The sequence below is a fragment of the Accipiter gentilis genome, chromosome 8, assembly GCF_929443795.1.
Source record: "Accipiter gentilis chromosome 8, bAccGen1.1, whole genome shotgun sequence".
NCBI lineage: Eukaryota > Metazoa > Chordata > Aves > Accipitriformes > Accipitridae > Astur > Astur gentilis.
In genome coordinates, this window is record NC_064887.1 from 10,817,844 (window position 1) to 10,838,627 (window position 20,784).

At 47.1% G+C, this 20,784-nt stretch overlaps 1 protein-coding gene across 2 annotated transcripts in view; it reads right to left on the reverse strand.

Annotated features, from left to right (window-relative positions):
- Positions 1 to 8,570, reverse strand: part of RAD54L (RAD54 like) — a 23,420-nt gene extending 14,850 nt beyond the window's left edge. For both annotated transcript variants that reach the window (XR_007507000.1, XM_049808083.1), the window contains exons 1-8: positions 8,480 to 8,570; positions 8,299 to 8,391; positions 7,123 to 7,242; positions 6,295 to 6,355; positions 4,396 to 4,531; positions 3,546 to 3,615; positions 801 to 1,089; positions 202 to 326 (exon numbers count right to left, since the gene is read on the reverse strand). Coding sequence is in view for 1 of the 2 variants with exons in the window: in XM_049808083.1 (XP_049664040.1) it covers positions 202 to 326; positions 801 to 1,089; positions 3,546 to 3,615; positions 4,396 to 4,531; positions 6,295 to 6,355; positions 7,123 to 7,242; positions 8,299 to 8,391; positions 8,480 to 8,482 (897 nt within the window). In the remaining variant the exon portion in view is untranslated. The remainder of the gene's footprint in view (positions 1 to 201; positions 327 to 800; positions 1,090 to 3,545; positions 3,616 to 4,395; positions 4,532 to 6,294; positions 6,356 to 7,122; positions 7,243 to 8,298; positions 8,392 to 8,479) is intronic.
- Positions 8,571 to 20,784: the final 12,214 nt, after the last annotated feature.

A 20,784-nucleotide genomic window follows, 5' to 3' on the forward strand; every position in this document is an offset into this window, starting at 1 on the left:
CCTGAAAACAGCCTCTCCTGCTCAGGCTCACCCAATATGGATAAGCCAGTTACCCAGAGCCTCTCAAACACCAGAAAGGGTGCTGTCCACAGCTAAACCTTGTTTCCTGCTGCCCTCCCCCTTTTTAAGAAAGCAGATCCAGTTTTGCCCGGATCTCAGGAAAATATCAGGAGCAGATTCTCCTTAAAGATTCCCCTGTACCTCATCACATATGACCAGCCCAACACTGCCCTTCTGTAATGCCTCAGCATGGAGTCTGAAGGTCTCATAGGAGATGATCAGGATGGGTGAAGGCACTCGTAGGCCACGCTGGTTCATAAAGCCAACTGCAGATAGAAAGGGGGAAAAGGAAAAAAAGAGGGATGAAGACTAATAGAAAAGGGTTCAAGCTCTGTAGTCACAACTTTTGCCTTAAAAAATCTAAGAAAACCTGTCTGTTTCAATTACTCTGTAGCATCCCTTCCACCCACATGTACCCATGCTCCTTTCTCCACAACTGTCCCCATTTCTATCCCCCTCCCACCTCTGCCCACTCCTTTCCGGGCTTCCGGCTGGAGTAAAGAGGAGGCACTGGGACTGCCCTAATTTAAGCACATGACTGGACTTGGATTATTCCAGAAGATCAACTATTACCAAACATGCAAGGGCCTGATCTAAATATGTTAGTGGAGAGACTTCCATCAGTCTCCAAGAGCTCTAACGACAGCTCAGAGATGTTCACATCAGCTGCTGTAGGCTTCTTCCAATGCATGATTTTGACCTAAGCCAGCCAACCGCACCATTTGTAAACATTTCTGTACCTAGTTTACGGTCAATCTCTTCTTTGGAGCCTCCATCAATGGCCAGTGGCTGGATCCTTCCCCCCAGCCATTTCTCTACTTCATTGTACCAGTTTCTCACCAGGCTGGAGGGAGACACCACCATGGCTTTCTCAATTTCCGGCTTGCAGTCTGGACTTTGCCGGAGAAGTGTCCACATGAGTGTGATGCACTGCAGGGTTTTGCCCAGGCCCATTTCATCTGCCATGATACAGCCATGACTCCCAGGGATCCGCCGGCTCGTCACACAGTCCCAGAGGAATTTCACTCCCTGCCAAAAAATTGTTCTTTCTGAGCAGGATGGGGACATCAGCAGAATGACAACTTCATTATAGCTGCATTACCGCAATGCACAGGACTGAATCCACAACAGCAAATCTGCGTAGCACATCCCTAGGGACATGCAGTGTTCTAATGAGACAGAGGGAAATCACTTGAGACACAGCTAAAATGCAGCCACATCCAGTTTGGAATGACATTACTGGTGCCAACACGTACCTCATAACATGCACGAAATCTTACTACATTTTAACTGTACAATTATAACTAGCTTACTGACATGAGTTCCCAGAAATTTCTACCTTTAGCTGCATTAGATAGGCCCAGGCCATCAGCTAACCTGCATCAAACACTGCAAACAGGTTAATCATCTTAACAATAAAAACACAGAATCATAGACTGAGCAGAATTGTTTCTGCTGCCTGATTAACTCCCAGAATACTATCAGCAGCCCTCATCACTTCTGCCTAGAAGTGCAATGACTCACCTGGGGACTCAAGGTCCAAAGCAGATTTAGCTTCAGAGAAGGCACAGGGCTGAGGTTATAGCCCACATCACATGGTGGGAGAAGAGCTCAGGCCCTGCATTAGGCTCTGACACATCACCAAGACAAATAATAGGGACAGACTCTGCAAAATGTTCTTCTATCATGTGAGGATAGAGGGTCAGAGAAAACTGGGGCACTATCCTGGGAACGTACAAGCTCCCTGCATTGTGTCAACAGAGCAGGCAGTGAGGGACACAACCTAAACACACCTGGACTGATTCACCCCTCTGTGCTCCACTATTTAGGACTGGTCAATGCAGCACCTTCTCTTGCACTTTCAAGTCCTTTTCTTTCTTTCTTAGGCCCTTAACAACAGACTAATGAAGTTTACTTAAGCCAGTTGAACAACTATGAAATACATTACTGACTAAAAGAGTGCTTTTCGCCAGGGCTCCAGTTGGGTAACCTCCCAGCAACTGGGCATAAGACATGACAAAGACAGAGCAAAGCTGTACAACAGTCTGGGAGCATCACCTGAATAAAGCAGCACAGGAATCTTAGCAGGCAAAGACTTATTAGTTAAACTAGAACAGAGACTGCTTTATCAGAGACACCTAGCTGTAAGAAACCAGTGTGTGTAGGACACCAACATAACTATCATTACTTGACAAAAGCACCAGCAGGCAGTATCTTACCCAAAAACAAAGTGTCTCCAGCTGTGTAGCCAGATATGAGCGTTACACTGGGTCACAGGTTCAGTAGCAACCCTGAGATAAAAGTACAAGCTAGGAGCAGCCTACAGCACTCTCGGAGCCATCTGAAGATCTCCCACGCAGGGACACATCCAGCTTGACCTGCTTAGCCTGCAAGATCAGCAATCACAGCTTCCATCTGTGCTGCCTCTAGGCTTAAATGATAATATACTGCATCTGTGATGAACTTCAAACTGTCCAGATACCTACATTAGATATTTGGAGATTAGTACCCACTGCTTTGATATTGTGATGTTGCACATATTTACGACATAAAATGTTTTTCAGCACTCTCCACTGGCGAATTCCCGGTCTACGTAGGTCACAGAGAGCTCACACCTACAAAGGGTAGCCTCCAAATAAAACACAATGAAGTAGGAATCTACTCCACAGTGTTGGGAACCACAGTACCAGAAAGAAGAGCTTCAGTGTTTCCTGACTCAGAGACTGTGGATCCAATTAATCCTGCTGACCAGCAAAACACAGTGGTAGACAGTCTGCCCTGACCAACTCAAGACTGGGCTGCAACATAATTTATTGCAACTATATACTATCACCTTCTACACTGAGTTCCACTCAGCAGAGCTACATGTTCAGACTTCAATATAAGTAAAGGCTGGACTTTCAGCCCTGACTCTGCAAGATCCCATCTCCCTGCAGAATCGGGCCTTTTCCTAAGGTATCACTGGTGACACGAATGTCAATCAATGTGCTTTCCTAGACCTGCGCAACCAGTGCACATGGTCACAGAAACTCCCCAGTTTCCACTATCAGCTGATCTGACCTACAACCCCACAGAGAACGCACCTGTGCATTAGGCAGCATCATGTTTAGGCTGGGAGTGCTCTGACCCTGCTAGATCAGAGGCAAGAGAGGAGAAAGTTCTTACCCACAAGAAAGCAGTAACTTTCCACATTTTTAAGGACAAACAGGACTGTTGTAATACTCACAGCACGTCCTCTTGCTTAACACAGGACAGAGAATATTTGCAGCATTCAGGCTTCTAAGAGGACGGTTAAAACAAATGTTTCACTTTGCATTTGCAACAGACTAGAGTCTGTTAAGCTGTCACACACTGTTAGTCTGTGAGGTCTATGTAGAACTCACAGTTGGTGGGTAACAATTCCAGCAGAGGAACTGCAGCTTTTTGAAAAGCACCAAATCCTCCAGCACCAAATCCATACCCTCAGGTCCTGATGGAAAACTTACTTCTCTCTGATGGGGCCGTAAAACACGGCTGAGGACAGGATCCACCACAACATGGACAGGTGCTTTGTCCCTGCAGGAGGCAGTCAAGGAAGAAGACACTGTGATTAATGAACTCGGCACAGCATATGTTTAGGTTTTTTTTTAAATCTCACTGCTATACTGAGGACTCCCCAGTGGCATGAGGGAAGCAACTGCCAACAAGAAAGTGAAAAATGGATTAATTCAGTTTTGAGAATAAAGTCACAGGGGCCTGATCTACAATCTAAAACATCAGTGAAACTACGTATTTGGACTGTGGTTAAAACAAGGGCAGAATGTGGTTCAGAGACACAGTTAAAAAGTCATTATTATTTTCTTGTTTCAATAACAATACTGTAGCTGCATTACTGGAGAGAGGAACCCCCTCCTTTGTCCACAAAGATCCAGCTGACAGCCCTTTTAAGTTACAACAACAGCACAAAAGGAACTACTTCAGAATAAAAAACATTAGGCAGCCTAACATTTGACTGTCAGTCATCTCCCTTTGTTTGTCATTAGATGCTGATGTTTCCTGACTAACGACTAAGCCGCAAAATTTTCTAAGCAGCTTCTCCATGTGTGCATTCCCTGCAAAAGGTTTAAATTTTTGATGAGTGGGAGATAAAACAGCCTGTGGAAGAACACAAACAATCTGGCATGGGTACATTTCTTCTTTGATTGTTACCATACCTGAATCAATTCAGAGGCAGAATACTTGGAACCAAACTTCCCTTGACGTTCAGACCCCAGCTCAGACACACTTGAGAAGAAAGCACACAAACCTACACATACAAGGTCAGAGCTGAAGCATTTGTGCCAGGTGATGACTCACTTGTCTATTTTCAGCTGGTCGTGGGCACTTAGCAGTGGGGGCTCATACAGAACCAGAGCTCCTTCCTCAAAAGGGTCATGGAGTGGACTCCTCAGCCCTGCCCGTTTGATACCCAGTGCACGCAAGCCCAGTGGCCCTGAAAGCAAACAAAGGTACAACTCAAAGAACAACTTCTTCCTGGAAGAAAGCATAGCCTTGCAAAAGAGTCTGATTAGTTTAGGAACAGTGAATTAATTGGGTGCTGGAGTGGAGATGCAGGCACAACTGGTGCAGAGAGCAAACCCACACAGGACAGTTGTTTGGCAGCACTCTGCCAGCACACAGCAGGTAGCTCTGCAACAGGAAAGAATACAATGAAGGAGCAGAGGCAAAGATGGAGCAATGGCACTGCCCACCACATTGGGAGCACCAAAATGGGCACAACTGGATGCAGCAGATGCCACACACGCTGGCACACAACAGTATAAGCTGTCTTGCAAGGTGACTGGTGGCTTCATCCCAGACCTGTGCCACTGGCATCCAACCATAAACGGGCACAGCATCTCCCTCAGCTATCTCTGGGCATTGCAGCTACTCCTAGTACCCAAAGGCGGTTGTTCTAGTTTTTTGAAAGACAAGCAGGATTCCAGAATGTACAGCTCAGCAGCTCAATAAATACATTCCCACATACATAGTATATACTGAGTCAAATCCTCTTTTTGAATCACCTAGCCCCAACTTAGCCAGAGTTGCGTCTTTTATGCAAAGTCAGGAAGTAATCTTTAAGAGCAATGAAGTTTTACAGTATCATAGTTAGCACCATATTGCCATTACCTACTCTAGGGTATTATTTTCTCTCTGCTGAGCAATAGTAGGTGTTTGGCCTTGGAGCCAATTTCAGTGAAAAGCAGAAACCAAGGATAAGTCCCTTTTCCTAGTATTGTATTTGAATGTCGCAGTTTTGGAATGGAGATGAACGTACAAAGAACATGCACAGAAATCCATTTTCCCATCAAAATTCAGGAAACCAGGATTGATTTTACTTGGGAAAGAGTCAAGCAGGGTCAATTTGCCCACTGCTTGCCAAAGCTCCTTGCAAAGCAAGTATCACAAGCTGAGGCAGCAGTGTGTACACACCAAGAAAAGAGCACATGAAACAGCCTCATCTCCTGGGGAAGATAACAGTCACAGAAAGCAGCTTCCCCAGTTACAGTTCTGTTTTAGCCTCCTGACAAATCTGCTTTTCCACAAGCTAACTTTGTCAAATTCTTTTGGGGCTTGTCATTTCATAGTCAGTGTCTGCTTACAGACATATTTTTATAACTAAAGTTTGAGTGAAACTGATTGATCTGCATTTGAATTTTTCAGCTGGAGGGTGAAGGGGAAGAAGGGGACAAGAACAGGTCTATTTATTGCTGAGATCTTGTGTTTCACTGATTGAAACCAGCTGAGGCTTTGAATTTCAATACTGCTTTGCTTTGAAGATCACCTTGAGACACAAAACATCAAGCCAAATAGAAAGAAAACTGGCACATACTATCTTTTTCACCTACAGCCTTCTGTCTGTTAGTATCATTAGGGTATTATTTAGATAGTAAACCTTCAACGCTTGGAATTCATCTTGCTTTTGTATTTGTGATATGGTGTACAATCTGCTGGCACTACATCAAATACATAGCAGTAAGAATACAAAATCCAATTCTGAAATGTAGGATTATCCAAACTAAACACTAGTAAGAAATATGAAGACTTTGCTAATGTGCCAGTATTTTTCTTTCAAAATTAAGTCAGGATTTCTGGAACATACGCATCAGTGCAAAAAATAACAATAATCCCCACAGATATATTTGACAGGCCTGAGCATCATCTGTTTTACCCGAGTCAGTCAACACAGACAATCCTTAAACCTCCTCATCTTACCTTTATAATTTGGAATGGGGACTTTGAAGGGTTTGGACAAAATGCTGCGGATAAAAGCCTCCTAGGAATTCAAAAAGAAAACATGCTTAAGAAGTCTGAAAACACAGATTGCTCAAGAAGGCAAGCCCAGGACATTTTTTGAGAACTCAATTTTCCCAAGTGCTGAGAGTCCCTCTATTCAATCTATTCAAGCTTCAACTCCAACTGTTTTCAAAAATATCCAAAAGGAAGACGGTAACAAACCAGCACAATTCCCCCCACCAACTCTGCTTTTCAAAACTATTTTCCTTTGGGTTTTCTAATGCATTAAATTGATTTTTCATAACTCTCATCTTCCCAAATCCACTGGCATTATTCACTTCTTTAAATGCTATTGCTTTCCCCTGCCTTGGTAATTCAGTCAGGCAATTGATTTCCTGTAAAGGAGCTGGGTTACCATTGTAGGAACATCCATGCCAAACCAGCGAGCACCCAGCCAGTCCAGCACACAGTTTCCAGCAGCGGAAACCCAGAGAGAACCAGGCAAGCAGACAGCACTTGAGCCATCTGTGTGGAAAGCCACCCACATCCCTGCGCACTGTGCTTCACCTAGACCCCAGAGAACTCTCTTATTCAGGATTTCCATTATAGAAAGTACCCCCACCACACCTCCTTCAATGCTAAATGGTTGGAGCTCGCAAAAAGCGTCTCCTAAAGACTCTGTGTATGTGTGGCACTTCTTTAATACCTCTGATTAAATGATTCCATGGAGGCATTTGGACACCCTTGATGAATGAGCTCCACGTGCAACCCACTTGCCACGGTATGCCAGCAGTAACACCCACTTACATGTTGACTGCTATCCAGGCAGTGAGGTCTATTGGTCAACTGAGCCAAGGGTTTCCGGAAAGGTGACCTGTAACATTCTCCACTCTCTGTCTCACTGACAGGCTTCTGTCTCTTCCGAGTCTGAAAAACAGAATCAAGACAAAACAACACAGGGGCATCCGGTGAGACCAGAAGATAGATGCATCACTGTTATGCTCAGTAACCACACGGACAATCCACCCAGCCAGCTGAGCGTCTCTAAACAGACACAATCATGATTCACCCCCACTGCCAAAGGGCAGAGCCAGCAACACCACCAAGGTCACCATGCCCTAAAGTTTAACTTGTATGAAGTTTAAAATACTGTCCTAGTTAAGAAAATAGCTAACACTTGCTAACCTGTAAAAGGGCAGGCTTGTCTGTGCTAAGATTTGTCCTGTCCCCACCCCCTGCAAAAAGCAGAAGGAAAAAAAAGGAAGGGTCAATAGCATGGAACAAACTACATGAAAGTCCCCAGAGGCTCCCACAGCATCTGTTGTTACACAGGTGAAAGGCCTCACACTGAAACCTAAATTTCAGACACATTGCAAGGCATGAAGATAAACAAGTGATTGATCTGTTTCCTGATTTAGCACAGTCCTCTTCAGATTGAGGCACGGTTTTAACCACCTGCCGGCACAGAAAAAGGGATCTGACACAGAAAGCACTAAGTGAGATTCGTTGACCTGTATGACATAAAGCATAGCATCCTAACAATCTGGTTTGTCTTAAACATCTACCTATTCCTAGTTACCAGCCCTCCCACAAAACACTTGGAAGCTCTCCCAGGGATAGTTTTTTCCATAACCATGAAGCATCACCTGTACACAACGAAGTTCTTCCACCAGCTAGATGCCCAGACAGGAGTTTTCTCCCAACTGGTGAAAACAGCATAAACTTGGGGCCTGACCCTCACTCCCCAGAAGACGGGGGCGGTAACAACTTGCGATCAGGCACCAGGGACTGACTGACTTGGGCAGCGGCCGGTCCCCCGCCACCCCGCACCCCATCCCCCGGCCCACGGCTGGAGAGCCTCCGGGCGTCACACGGGGCCGAGCCCGCCCTAACCCCACCCGGGCCAGGCCGGCCTCGACACCGAAGGGCACGGGTGTCCCCCCCACCGGCCGAGGCCGCCACATCCCGGGGCCCCTCGCTCACCGTCGGGGGATGCCGGTCTGCCTCCTCTTCCTCCTCCTCCTCCTCGTCGCCCGCCTTCCTCTTAGCCAGCTGGCTGGGGGCGAGGCTCCTTCTCTGGAAGAGGGGCACACACATACAAACACTGAGGGGACGGCGGGACCGGGAACACCCCGCAGCCCGGCCCAGCCCGGCCCGCACTCACCATCGCCTCACAGGGAAGGGGTGAGGGGGAGCTATAACCTCCCGCGCGCGCAGCGGTTCGCGCGCCCCGGGCTGGAGGCGGGAAAGGCGCTGGGCGGGCTCCGCCCCGCCTCTTCTCCAAGGCAACAGGCATGGCCAAACGAGCGCCGAGCCCTATCGATCCGCTCGGGAGTTCCGCTGGGGGAGGGGGAGGGGGAGGAGAGGGGACATGACCCACCGACGGACCGACTGACAGACCGACGGGTAGGCTGGCAGCGGTCCGAGGAGGGACGGGGCCTCAGCTGGGGCCGCCAGCCCCGGTTGGTGAATCACGGGCAGGGCCCTCCCTGCAGCCCCCCGGTAACGGGGCCGGGCGGCGGCCCTCGGGGCCTGCTCGTGGTGTCCCGGTAGGGCGGCTCAGGCCCTGTCAGGAAGATGGGCGCACGAAGGTGCGGAGGGCGAGAGCTTGAGCTTTAAAGTGAAGCGAGTAAGACACTGGTTCTGTAGGCAGAGCCCCGTGGCTGTCGTGACTCCTGGTAGAGGGAATTAAATTACGGGGTGTCGAGAAGCAGGCGGGCGGCCCTTGGCACCGAGGAATGAGAGCTGTGGAGAGGGAGGAGCCTTCCCTTTACAGTCGTGTTTCAAAATAGACCGACGCTTTTGAACAATTTTATGTTATTTTACGTACTTACCTGTTCAGATTATGGCTGACCCTAAAGCCCTGGTTATGGACCAGTGTCTGTTTGTGCACCCACAGAACAAAAAGACAGTCCCTTTGGTACAACCTAAAGGGTATCGGGGCGGGGGGGGGGGGGGTCAGGGTGAAAAGCAAACTCAGAGCGGCAGCAGGTTGCGTGTCAATTTGTTTTCCTTGAAAGAGATGAGTGAGCTAGTCCTCAGGAAAGAGCAAGGCTGTTCCTGTTCCATGGATCACAGCTGACGTGATAAATGAGAGCTGGCGCTCACCAAGCAATTTAAAGGACAGACTTTTTGCAAATTGCAAACCCACAGTGTTTTGGAGATACCCAAGCTAAATTATCCTTCTGGCTACACAGGGGAAACACCAAACAACTCCGTAAAATAAGCCAAGTCCTCTGATCCATGCAGTTAATTCTTCCATCAGCAGGCAGAAAAGGCACCCTTATGATGAGATTCCCACACAGCTTGCGATACCACGACGTGCCTCTCCCAGGCCTTGGAGCACGTCCTCCGGCGCCTGTGCGTTCCAGGAGGTCTCAGCAGCTGACAGCATTAATAGATCTTGGGAAACTCATCAAATCTCCAGACACTGTCCGTGGAACAGCTGGGGACAGGCAGGGAAGGAAACATAGTCTTCAGTGCAGTCCAGCAAAACAAACAAGTCAATGTACAATACCCTGCAGCTCTTAAAGGGACTTTGTCTTTCCTTCCTCCTCCAAGGAGGAAAAGGAGAAAGGGAAGGATAGATTTCCCCTTTGTTGGTTGTTTCACTGGTAAACCTGGGAAATAAATGCAAAAACTTACTTCAGTCACTTCCAGTTGCTCAGCTGACCTTCTTAAACATCAGGAAACACAAGAAGCCCCTTTGGCAGTATCCCTACCTCAAGTTACATACTATTTTTCTATTCAGTTTATTAAACATCTATGTTAAGACAGTTATACATACATATATAATCTTATACATACATATACAGAACATACAATAGAGTAGATACAAGACAAAGCCAAATTCTTGCATCTGTAGGATGCAAGGTGTAAGTGGGCATAGATTCCCTGCAGCCGTTTACACCTCCTGAATATCTAGTACCTTAACTTTACTTTTTCCCCTGTCTTTTTCTTTTAAGTCCAAATCCATTTGTCAGTATTTTATTCCTGAAGTGCTTTCAGAGCTCGGTGGCGAATGTTAGATGTTGCAATTACTGGCTCACTGGGTAGAGAGTGGTTCTATAGGAAGGTAATTGGCTACTTTTCCTGGCATGAATAATACTCGCATTAATAGCCTCCCTCACCATGGCTTTGAGAGCAATTCTGCTGCGTGCTTTTTTGCCTGCAGTGGGAACAGACAGGTATTCTGGCCCAGGCCAGACTAGGTCTGGGAGACCTAAGACCCTAAGAGGAAGGGGAGGTAAAATGCTCTTTCCTGCTCCATGTAGAGCAATAAGAAAGATTTTGGTCATCTTACACCCAACACAGAACCACTGAGGACTCCATCCTGCAACAGCTTTTCTCTTCTAACCATTTGTGACAAGTCCCAAATTTGGGGTGATGCTAACGCCTGAGCACGGCCAGTCCTCTCATAAGCCAACCATGCTGCAAGCCTAGGGCAAGGTGGACATGCACAAGGGAGATCCCCTTTCTTCCCAAAGAAACTGGCTGAGAAATAGAGCAGAAAGAAATATTTCATTCTTTTTCCAGGGAGGAAGACTGAAGGGCTTGCCCAAGGCAGCAGGAGCAGCCAGGGACAAGGTCAGCAATGGCCCTTTCTGGTGCTGTGGGTCCCAGTGCAGATGTCGCTTGGCGTTCTGTTTTCCACTCTTCTCTCCAAACTGGTACTTTCAGGCAGAGGTTAAGTCCTCCCCTCTTCCCCCTTTCTAATTACACAATTTACTCCTTTTCTAGCTGTAATCAGTTCCCATTTATATAGCCCTGAGAGATCACAGGATAATCACCATGGGGAATAATCCTGTGATTTCCCTTGCAGTCTCTGCAGGATGCTGAGTCCCTCCAGTACAAGCAGGGAGAAGGGAGGATGCCAAACAACTTCCTCAGGGACTCTACAGGATTAGACCAGAAAACCAGTAAAAAAACCAACCCTAAAATAATCAAACAGAGCTTGTTTTCCAGTCACCACCATGGTATGAACTCATGTCACTCCCTCAGTGTCAACCACCACCACACCTCAGTGGGACCACTATTCCACCCAGACCCTGGTGGATGCAGTGGCTCTCCAGTGACCGCCCTGACGTGTGGAATCTCCCTTCTTTTACACTCCCCCCCCCTCCCCTTTCTTTTTTGAGGCTCCTTCCTTTTGCTGTGGAGCACAGGCCCTCCCCAGTTCCCCACAGAAACTTTTAAGAAATGCGTTGCAGGAACTGGGACCTCGTATCCAGCTCTTTGCAGGCAGGAATAAGGACAGGTCCTGCCCAAGAGAGCTTGTGACCTTTGTAGCAGGCAGAAAACAGCATGAGGGAGAGATAATGTGAGAAAATGTCTCCTGATGGAAGGACACCTTAGACCTTGTCTAACAGCTTCAGCCATTCTGTAATGAAAAGCAGAGGTGAAAATCTGTAATCATGATAAGAAGGGCAGAGCTACAGCTTTAACAAAATTCAGTGGTGCCACCTGGATCTTTTCAAGTGAAGCTCTGAAGGGACCAGGACTGCAGGATGAAGACCCCTGTGTACCAGCATAGCTTGGCCATATTCAGCTGGGAAGGTAATTAGTTAAATATCCTTCCAGTTTATTCCTTTGCAAACCACGAGAGGGAAACTGAGTATGATCATACCAAGTTGCTGTCAGCTGGAGTTGTGATCCCATTTCACCACCGTCAGAGACAGCTCAACTGCCCACCACCAAAGCCACCTATTGAGAGAGGAAACACTAAGTGCTTTAAAAATATTAATTTCAGGGAGAAAAATGTTTTTCCTTTCTGGAGGTCAGGTGCCGTTCAACACACAGCCGGACCGCACGCTGGGTGGAGGCAGAGGTTCAGCAGCAACGATCCCAGCACTGCCACTGCTTCTGGCACATTTGCACGAATACCACCCAAAAGAAAACTGAGTCATGAGTCCAGACTGATGCGAGTCGGGCAGCTGATACGCTTCCCACCCCCGGCCGTCTGGCTGCGGAGCTGCCACAGCGCTTGAGCACTTACGGCTGGGCTGACAGTGAAGGGCTGTGGCTACAGGGCTGACCCACGTCCCACCCAGCCATCCCTGCAGTACCCTCCATCACAGCCGTAGCCGTACAGCATCCGCTTCAGCCTGAACCCCACCGTGCGGTGAGCACACCCGAAGGCACAGCTCTCGTGTCTCGCAGTGGGGTGGCACAGCTGGGCAGTCGCTGCCCGCTTCGGTCTCAGAGCCCTTCGCCATCACGTACGTTACATACTAGATTTCACAGTTTCTTTTGATTCATTTATGACTGCTGTCCCTTTGGCCCCAGTGGTACCTAATCCTTATTACTGTTAGAAGAGAAAAAATAAATCTTTGCTAATCTTGTTTATTTACCAAAAAAAGACCCACAAAATCCTATTTCCTTAAAGCAGCAAAGGCAAAAGGAGCAGGGAAAAATCTCCACAGCTGCTACTCCAGTGAGCTCTGAGCCCCAGAAATGCTGCACACCCGCTTCCTTCCTCACGGGTTTGGTGCGTCCCTTTCTGAATACATCCTTGCCCCCTGTTGGAAATCAAGATGCCCTCCCCTCAAGGGCAAAGACCTCTGCACCATGCTGAGCCACACGCCATGGCTTGAAAGCCGTGAGGTGGAGGGGGCACCAGTGCCATAGAGACAGGAGGAGGACACGGGATGAGCAGGGAAGAAGAAAGAGGGGTGGCCTCCGTGTAATGCAACAACCTCCTGCAGAGACAAAGCCCTGACCTTTCTCCTTCAACGTTGTTGCTGCATCCAGCACTAATCACAGTCTCTCTCACTAACTTGACATTAAGCAGCTGATTCCTATTCAGGCTCATGGCACTGGCTGAAGAGTACCTGGAAGCAGAGGCTCACCCACCAACCTGGGTTTAGCATTGCCCACTTACAAAGAGATATCCCCCCCCACCCCATTCCAAGAAAAAACATCAGTGACTTGAGTGCTTCAGCCTTTTCCCACTCCATGGGACTGCTTTCAAGAGCCAGCCCTTCATTCGAGAGCAAGGCTGTCCCCGTGGGGTACTTTCTTCCTGTACCACCTTTGCTTCTAATCTAACTTTTTTGCCAAAATGTTTTTAAACATGCATGAGTCTGACTCAGCAACCCAAAATATTTCATGTGATGCAAAGCAAAATGTTCTATTTTGTTTACAAGCTAATTAGCCAGTCTTATCTCGTTCACCTTTATAAGCACAGGCAAGCCAACAGCAAAACCTGCAAACATTAAAAAGCCTGATTTTCGGAAACATCAGAGTCAAGCTGTGTTGGCACTTCCAAAAACATCCCTCGTTTCTCAAGGGGAGGCCGAAATGACTTCCCAAATTCAGCTTGATTTTACAAATTGATTTAGCCCTGCTGAAGGTCCATTTTTGCAAGAAATTTACAATCAGCTGCAATTTTCCATGTCCAGCTCAGACATTTACAGAGCACTCAGAGAGCTGCAGAACAAATCCAAGGGCAGTTCTCAGCCTTATGGACCAGGGACAGCCCCTGATCCCGCTGGGTCCTCACCACTCACCCAGCACTGCCAGCGGAATTCTTTGGGGCTGCATTCAAGGGAGCTGCTCATGGGTACAAATACGCCTTTATGCAAATCCAGTTGCAGGACTAGAACTGAAATAAATAGGATTGCACCCATCTTCTCATAACGGCTACCTTCATTGTGTCACTTTTATGATCTACAAAGAGGCACCCACCATAGTCAGTCTGGGTGTGAAAGCTGAAAGAATATATATGAATATATAATATACAGACACACACTTACTTTCTAAGCAGTTAATCTACCAAGCACCCTCCACCACATTTAAAAAATCTTTGCTTATCAGCTTGCATGACCAAGAAAGACTTTTCTGCAAATGGGTTTTTCTCCAGGGCAAGAGGAATTGCTTCCCTCCCTGCTGTCCGAGCTCTGCAGAGACCAAGCGCTGGCTCCCTTTGGAGAACAGCTTGCCCCCTCTGTATTATTTTTTGTGATTTATACAACCTCCAAGGGCCAGGAGTGAGGCTGGCTGGGAGCAGAGGTGGTCTCTATGCTGAGACCTGGGTTTGAGGAAACCATCTTGGTGGGTGGTGAAGGTGCATCCCTTGGAAGACATCTTCTGAAGTGTGCACAGTCCCCAAACACTTCAGCTCCTCTCTTTAAAGGGGGGTTGGCAGGGGTTGAGTATAAGACACAGGCAACAGGGGGTTTGTATTATTTTTGTGGCAGCACATGGTCCTTCCTTCCCAGACCTTCCCACTATGGTACCAAGTTGCCTCAGGTCCTGTATGGCTCTAGTGAGCTCCAGGACCAGCTTGGGAGCTCACAGGATGGACCACGCAACCTGAAACACACACATCTGGTCTCACTGGATGGGCGGACCATCATATTGCTCAGCTAATAAGGGATGTGTCACCTCTAACCGTGTGTGACTGCTCTCCCCAATCGCTTTGTCTTTGCTTACAGAAGTCCTTCCTCTGGCAGGAGGCAAAATATTATTCTCTCTGCCCCTAATTAAATCTCAATAGAAAAAAAAAAAATCTGGCTCCTATAAGTAATGGCTCAGGACAGAAGAAACATCATTTCATTGGGGCAATTAGCACAGTCTAATTAAACCCTAGTCTTCTGATCAGGCTCTGCTGATTAAGTGGGTTGCAGACACTCTGGATTATATTAACAAAATGAATCAGTTAATTACATGACAATCAATAAGAAGGAAAAAGTAGGACAAGCAATTTGCCTTTAAATGACCATCTAAATTCATCAACATTATACATGTTTGTAAGTGTTAAGGGAAGGGGCAGACATGACAGATCTCTTAGGCACTAAGATAATAATTTCTGATAGCTGCAATTCACGAAAAGCAGAGAACTTACAGCATCTCCCTGAAAAAATAATTGTTTTTTAATAATAGTTTACAAAACAAGCAGGGCACCAGCAAACTCAGCTGCTGAGGAAAAAAACACCTTCAAACTTAGCTCCATAATAAACTCAAAGTCTTAGTTTGGAGTTGTGACCTAAAATGGTCAGCATTGCTTTGAACCAGAGACATTGTGGTCTTGCATGATTATCTGACTTAGAGCTCCCATCCAAATTGAAAACCTTGGTGAAGTGAGAGCTGGAAAATGACATTGTTAAAGAGGCAATTTTTGCCCTGAAAAGCTTACAGCCTGAATGGATGGACTTAAAGGGGAAAAGCTATTTTGTGAAAAATCCAGAAATATCTGTTGTTCTAATTTTTTTGGGTTCAAAACAGGCAGACTGTAAGGGATTTTCAGCATTTGTAATGAGTGCCTTTAATCGTTTGTGTTTAAAAAAAAAAAAAAAGAAAACGTTATCAAGATGGCTATTGAGAATTTCTCCTCTCTGAAAGCAGGCTTTTCAGTCAAGCTAAAAAGCAATAACATTTTCAAGAAAAAAAATTCAGTGAAAATGTCATAAAAAATGAAACGTCTGACAAGCACAACAATCTTCCCACCCTTGAAAAAAGGGATTGGGTTTTTTATTTTTTACTCTTTGCTTTATGATTTTGGATGGATGGATAATGCAGAATTAGGAAGGTAACTTTTCCTTCTTCCAGAGACGGAGACCTAAGGACCAGAAAGATGAGTCTTACCCCAAACCATTCCTGCAATCACAGACTCATTTAGTTGAGGAGGGACCTCTGGAGGTCTTTGGTCCAACCCCATGCTCCAAGCAGGGCCAACTTCAAAGATTAAATCAGTTTGCTCCGCACTTTGTCTGGCTGAGCTTTGAAGATCTCTGAGGATGGACACTCCAGTACCCTCATCCCAGTCACAGAGAAATTGCACCCAACTTTTCAGCCTCCACCTTCAGTGCTCTGATGAAAAAATGTCCTAATGCCCCTCACTGCCTTGGGATTGTGATGGAAGAAATCCAGGAGGGTTAGCATATGCAGTGGCATCTACAGTCATAGGGGAAAGCCTCAAAAAGAGAGATGTGAGCCAGAGCTTTTTGAAACCTTCAGGCTCTGACCACAGCCTTCAGTAGGGACATGAGTAATCGAGTGTGGGTGCTCTCCAAACCAGCCTCATCCAAACCAGCCATGCTGTAGACACTCAGCCCCACCCCACCCCAGCCTCCAAGCTGTACTCCAAAGCTGTGATAACCTAGTTTGTCATCCTTGTTTGTTTTGTCGCCCTTTCAGTTTGCTAGCAATAGCACTTCTGGGGGCACAGGGCTCATTTATGAGTCCTTGCAGCTATAAAACAAAAAGGAAGAACCTCAATGCCACAACCTGGACTGCCAGGCAAGGAATTTGCTTGCCATTTGGGGGCAATCATTTGCCATCTTGCACGGGAATTGGATCAAGCTATTGGGGGAATTTCAGCTCCAAAAACCACTAGAAAAAAACTGAAACTGTGAGGAAGCAGAGGCGAGCGGATTGCAGTGAGATGGCTCGGCTGTCCCAGCAGCAGGTTTTACTGATGCTAAGAGCTCCGGGCTCCTGGAATTGCTTTCCCAAAGTCTCTCCAGCTGGCTGCTGAGGTAGAGCCTGCAGAGAGTTGAGGCAAATACCTTTCATCTTTTTTAAGCTTTATTTCCAAAAGAAGCAGAATTATGCCGCTGTTCTCTTCTCTTTTTTTCCTAATAACTTTTAAATCCTTTGGCTGCTTGCACCAAATTTTTCACAGGGGGATCAGACGTGCAGTTCTGACAAGTCTGGAGTAAACAGGCAGCTGGGGAGAGGAGAGAGAAACTCCACTAGCACAAAATGCCTCTCCTCGACAGTCACAACGGAGCATGAAACATCTCATTTACTGGGCACCGTGGAGTCCAAGCAGAACTCGGCCTCTGGGAATAACTCCGTAGGAAACGGGCTGTGCCAGTTTGGCCCATCTGTCTCCCAAGTAAGTTGTCCTGGTTTACAGCAGGGTTTTGCAGTTTCCTCTGAGCAATGCTTGTGTGCAAGCAGCAATAAAGAGTTGATTTCTAGCATGGAAGGAGGTTGTGCTCAGGGCTTCTTTAGTCCTGAGCTGCTGGAGCCACCCCATGTGCAGCTGCTAAAGTGCTCTGCTACATCCTGGGGTGTATCATCAGGCATAAGTCATCAGATGCATCAAGGCATCCTCCCTCTCTACACAGCTGCAATACCGTGCCCCATTTAGGGTATCCAGTGTCAGTGTGTCAGGAGGTGAGAAGAGTGACCAGCATTATCAAGAGCCCTTGAAAACAGGAAGTGCAGAAGAAGACTGAAAAGGCTGTGATTGTTTTAGCCTCGGAAGAAGGAAATAGGAGAGCAATCTGCAAATTTGCAAAAAGTTCTTGTGAAGAAGGGAGTCTTCTCTGGGATCACAACAGGTAGGAAAGGAAGTGGCAGGCTTCAGTTGCAGCCCAAGAGGATATGGGTTAGCAATTAAGGAAAACCTTGCCAAGAGGAAAAATAATCCTGTCTGGACAGCGATAGCATTCCACCTTTGCAGTTTTTAAGAGCAAGCAATATACCCTTCAGCTGGGTTATGCTTTGGGTGGAGGTGACCCCTAGACGTCCCTCCTAACCTAATTTCTAGTTTTCCATAAGGAAGCCACCATCACTGAGGAGACTACTGGCAGCTTAACAGAGTGCCTGAAATAGATGGGCGGGATACAAACTTTAGAAGAGAGGATGCCGGTTTGTCAGCTTGCCTGGTGTGCTCGGTGCTGCACAAAGCCCAAGGACAACTCCTGCCCCATTCCTCTGGACAATAAGGATGCTGCATATTCCAGATTATCAATCATGCCTAAATTTCCTATCTGTATTCAGGAAAACCTTGGGGCTTTCTTCTATGCCACAACTAAACTACAGTGAATTAGCATTTTAAAAGCTCTGCTGAATCTATGTTCGGTAAGAACAATGCAACAGTTAGTAATGTAAACTCAGCCAAACCACTATCCCACTATATAGTGGAGTTTTTCAGCCTGGGTCTGGACTTTGCCATTTCTGCTTAGGACATTTGACTGCCTGGAGTAAATCGGCCCTTTCAGCTTGAATTGTAAAACTGTACTCATAGGAAGCACCTATCACACAGACTAAAAACCTCTCTGCTTGCCAGAGCTAAGAAGCCACTGCACATGTCCAAAATATATGTGCAGATCATAGGGATGCACATGCTGGACACTAGGAATGCTCCTCTGAACATCAGGAAGAATGCTTTTCCCCTTCAAAGGAAGCCTACTAACTTGTTCTTCTTGGAGAGTCTCTTTTGAAGGCACAAGGACCCCAAGTCAGCTGATAGTGCCACACACAGTCTAATCAGCAAACCTGGCACGTTCGTGTGCAGAAAAGGAAAAAAACCCTTGATCAGTACTTGCCTTTTACCTTAACCAAGCTTGCCTTGATCTCACAAAACCCAGGGTGCCTGGAGTACAGAGGCACAAGTTCAAAGAGATAGCAAGAAGTTAATCTGAAAGCAAAAGGTGCTCTTCAGGCAGGTGGGAAGAAGTAATTAGAAAGCACAGCTATTCCAAAGCATCAATAAATGACATCAAGGCAGCCATTATACACTCACTAGAGCACGAGGGTCCTCTACTCTTGTCAATCAAGAAAAAAACCAAGACTGTAGACACATGGGCCAGACTGCAAAAACAGGAGCTGGTAGGGCTCCTCGCCACCCCGCTCGAGGAGGCAAAGGCAGAGGCTCTGCAGGTGAGGTAGGAAGCAAGCAGCTTCAGGAGTCCCACATCTGTCAAGGCTTTTTTTTGTTTAGTTGTGCCCCTTCTATCCCTTCTACCATCAACATCCACTGTGCTCTGTGAGATCCATGGAGTTTCATGAGCTTCACCTTTCCGTAGGCAATGCCCCATTTTGGTGTTACCCATCCAAAATGTACTGATTATAGACAGGCCCACTCTGGTCCTGGGAAGTCTGATGACAAATCAAAGGGCACTTATGCTTTCATATCTCCCAGTCCCAGGCAAATGTAACACTGGATTCAGGATCCTGTTGGTTCAAATCTGCAGAGACAGAAGGGGATTCCCTTCTGCATAATTCTTCCACCTCTAGCTTCTCATCTGTAAAAAGCAGCTAATCATTGCGCAGCTTTTGTCTATTTAGGCTGTAAGCTCTTAGGGACTATCCAAGGACACCATGCATGAGAAGTCTCTCCATTAGACAAACACAAGACGACTTGCATGAGTTGAATGCAGGCCAGGTTGGCAGTGAGAGATGGCATCTTTTATCAGAGAAATTGATTCACAAAAGCCAAGAGGAGCCGTTTTCTTTCCAGCAAGCAACATCAATACACACATATGAATCCAGAGCTAGTGTTTTTCCCCAGCATTTGACCACCCCCCTTTCAACATCCCTCTCTACCCCTGTCCCATAGCAGCATGACATTCAGACGACTGCTCCCTGACTCAGGCTTTTCACATCCTACAGCTAGGCCTGAATCCCACGTGCCAGTGATGCAAACCCAAAACCTCTCTCCTACGCCAGATGTGTGCCAGCTGCAGCTGAGCAGCGCGAGCTGCGATCCTCCGCTCAGCTGTCTCTGGCTGAAGGAGCAGGCAGAGGTTGTGGTACCCGGCTGCTGCCGGGGGACAGAGGGAAGGGATGCTGCTGAGCCGCACAGCACATCCCTTCTGCAGATCAAGAGCTCCCCTCCCTCCTTCTCCCCCAAGCCCAGGAGTCACTGGCCACATTGTGCAGCACGATGCAGTTTCTGATCCTCGAGGGCTCAGAGAATTGCCTGGACACTGAGCAGGCTTCTGCTGGAGTTTGGAAGATGCCCGTGTAAGTGTGTGATCCCTGCTGCCACCCTCTGCTGTCAGTTCTGCTCACAGGCAGATCTCTATAAGCCTCCCAAGCTGCTGTGGAGCTGGGGCTGCCAGCAACAGTAGGAGCCCTTTCCCCTGCTGTAAGCACTGATCCTTCCTAAAACCTGAAGCGATTGCATTAATCAGTTTGCTTCGAAGTAGGCCATGCTGAATGTGTTTGAGCCTGGCTGATAAAATGGGGAAAGGAAGAAATGCAAGGAGATTAGAAAGGAATCGTGCTTAATTTGGGAACGTCTCTGAAGATTTATTCCAAAGCATGAAAGCCATGGAGAATGCTCCTGCCCAGAGATTAAAGATGCTCTGACTCACATCTCTGAGGCCTGACAATAGCTTATTCGAGAGAGCTGCCTGCAGCCACGAGACAGAGGATACAGTTTTCCCAAAGCACTTCAATTTTCAAGAGAAAAAAAAAAAAAGACTAGACTTCATTAGTTTCATCAAATAACGTGAGATGCCATGGTCCCCATCTCTCCTAAAGCTGGCTATAGATCCCTGCACTTTTGCTGGCCTGAGAAAAAACACAGCCAGCAGTTGGTGACAATTTCTGAATTGCCACTTTCTGGCATTTCCTACCGCATTTGACCTCCAAACAAAAGCAGAGCTAAGAAGCCAGTGGAAGGCCCTTGCCAATCAGGGGGGAATGCAACGACCATCACACCTTGCCTGCTGTGCCCCTCCATGTTTCCTTCTTCCACAGAAGTGAAATCCAGGGGCTAAAGATGTT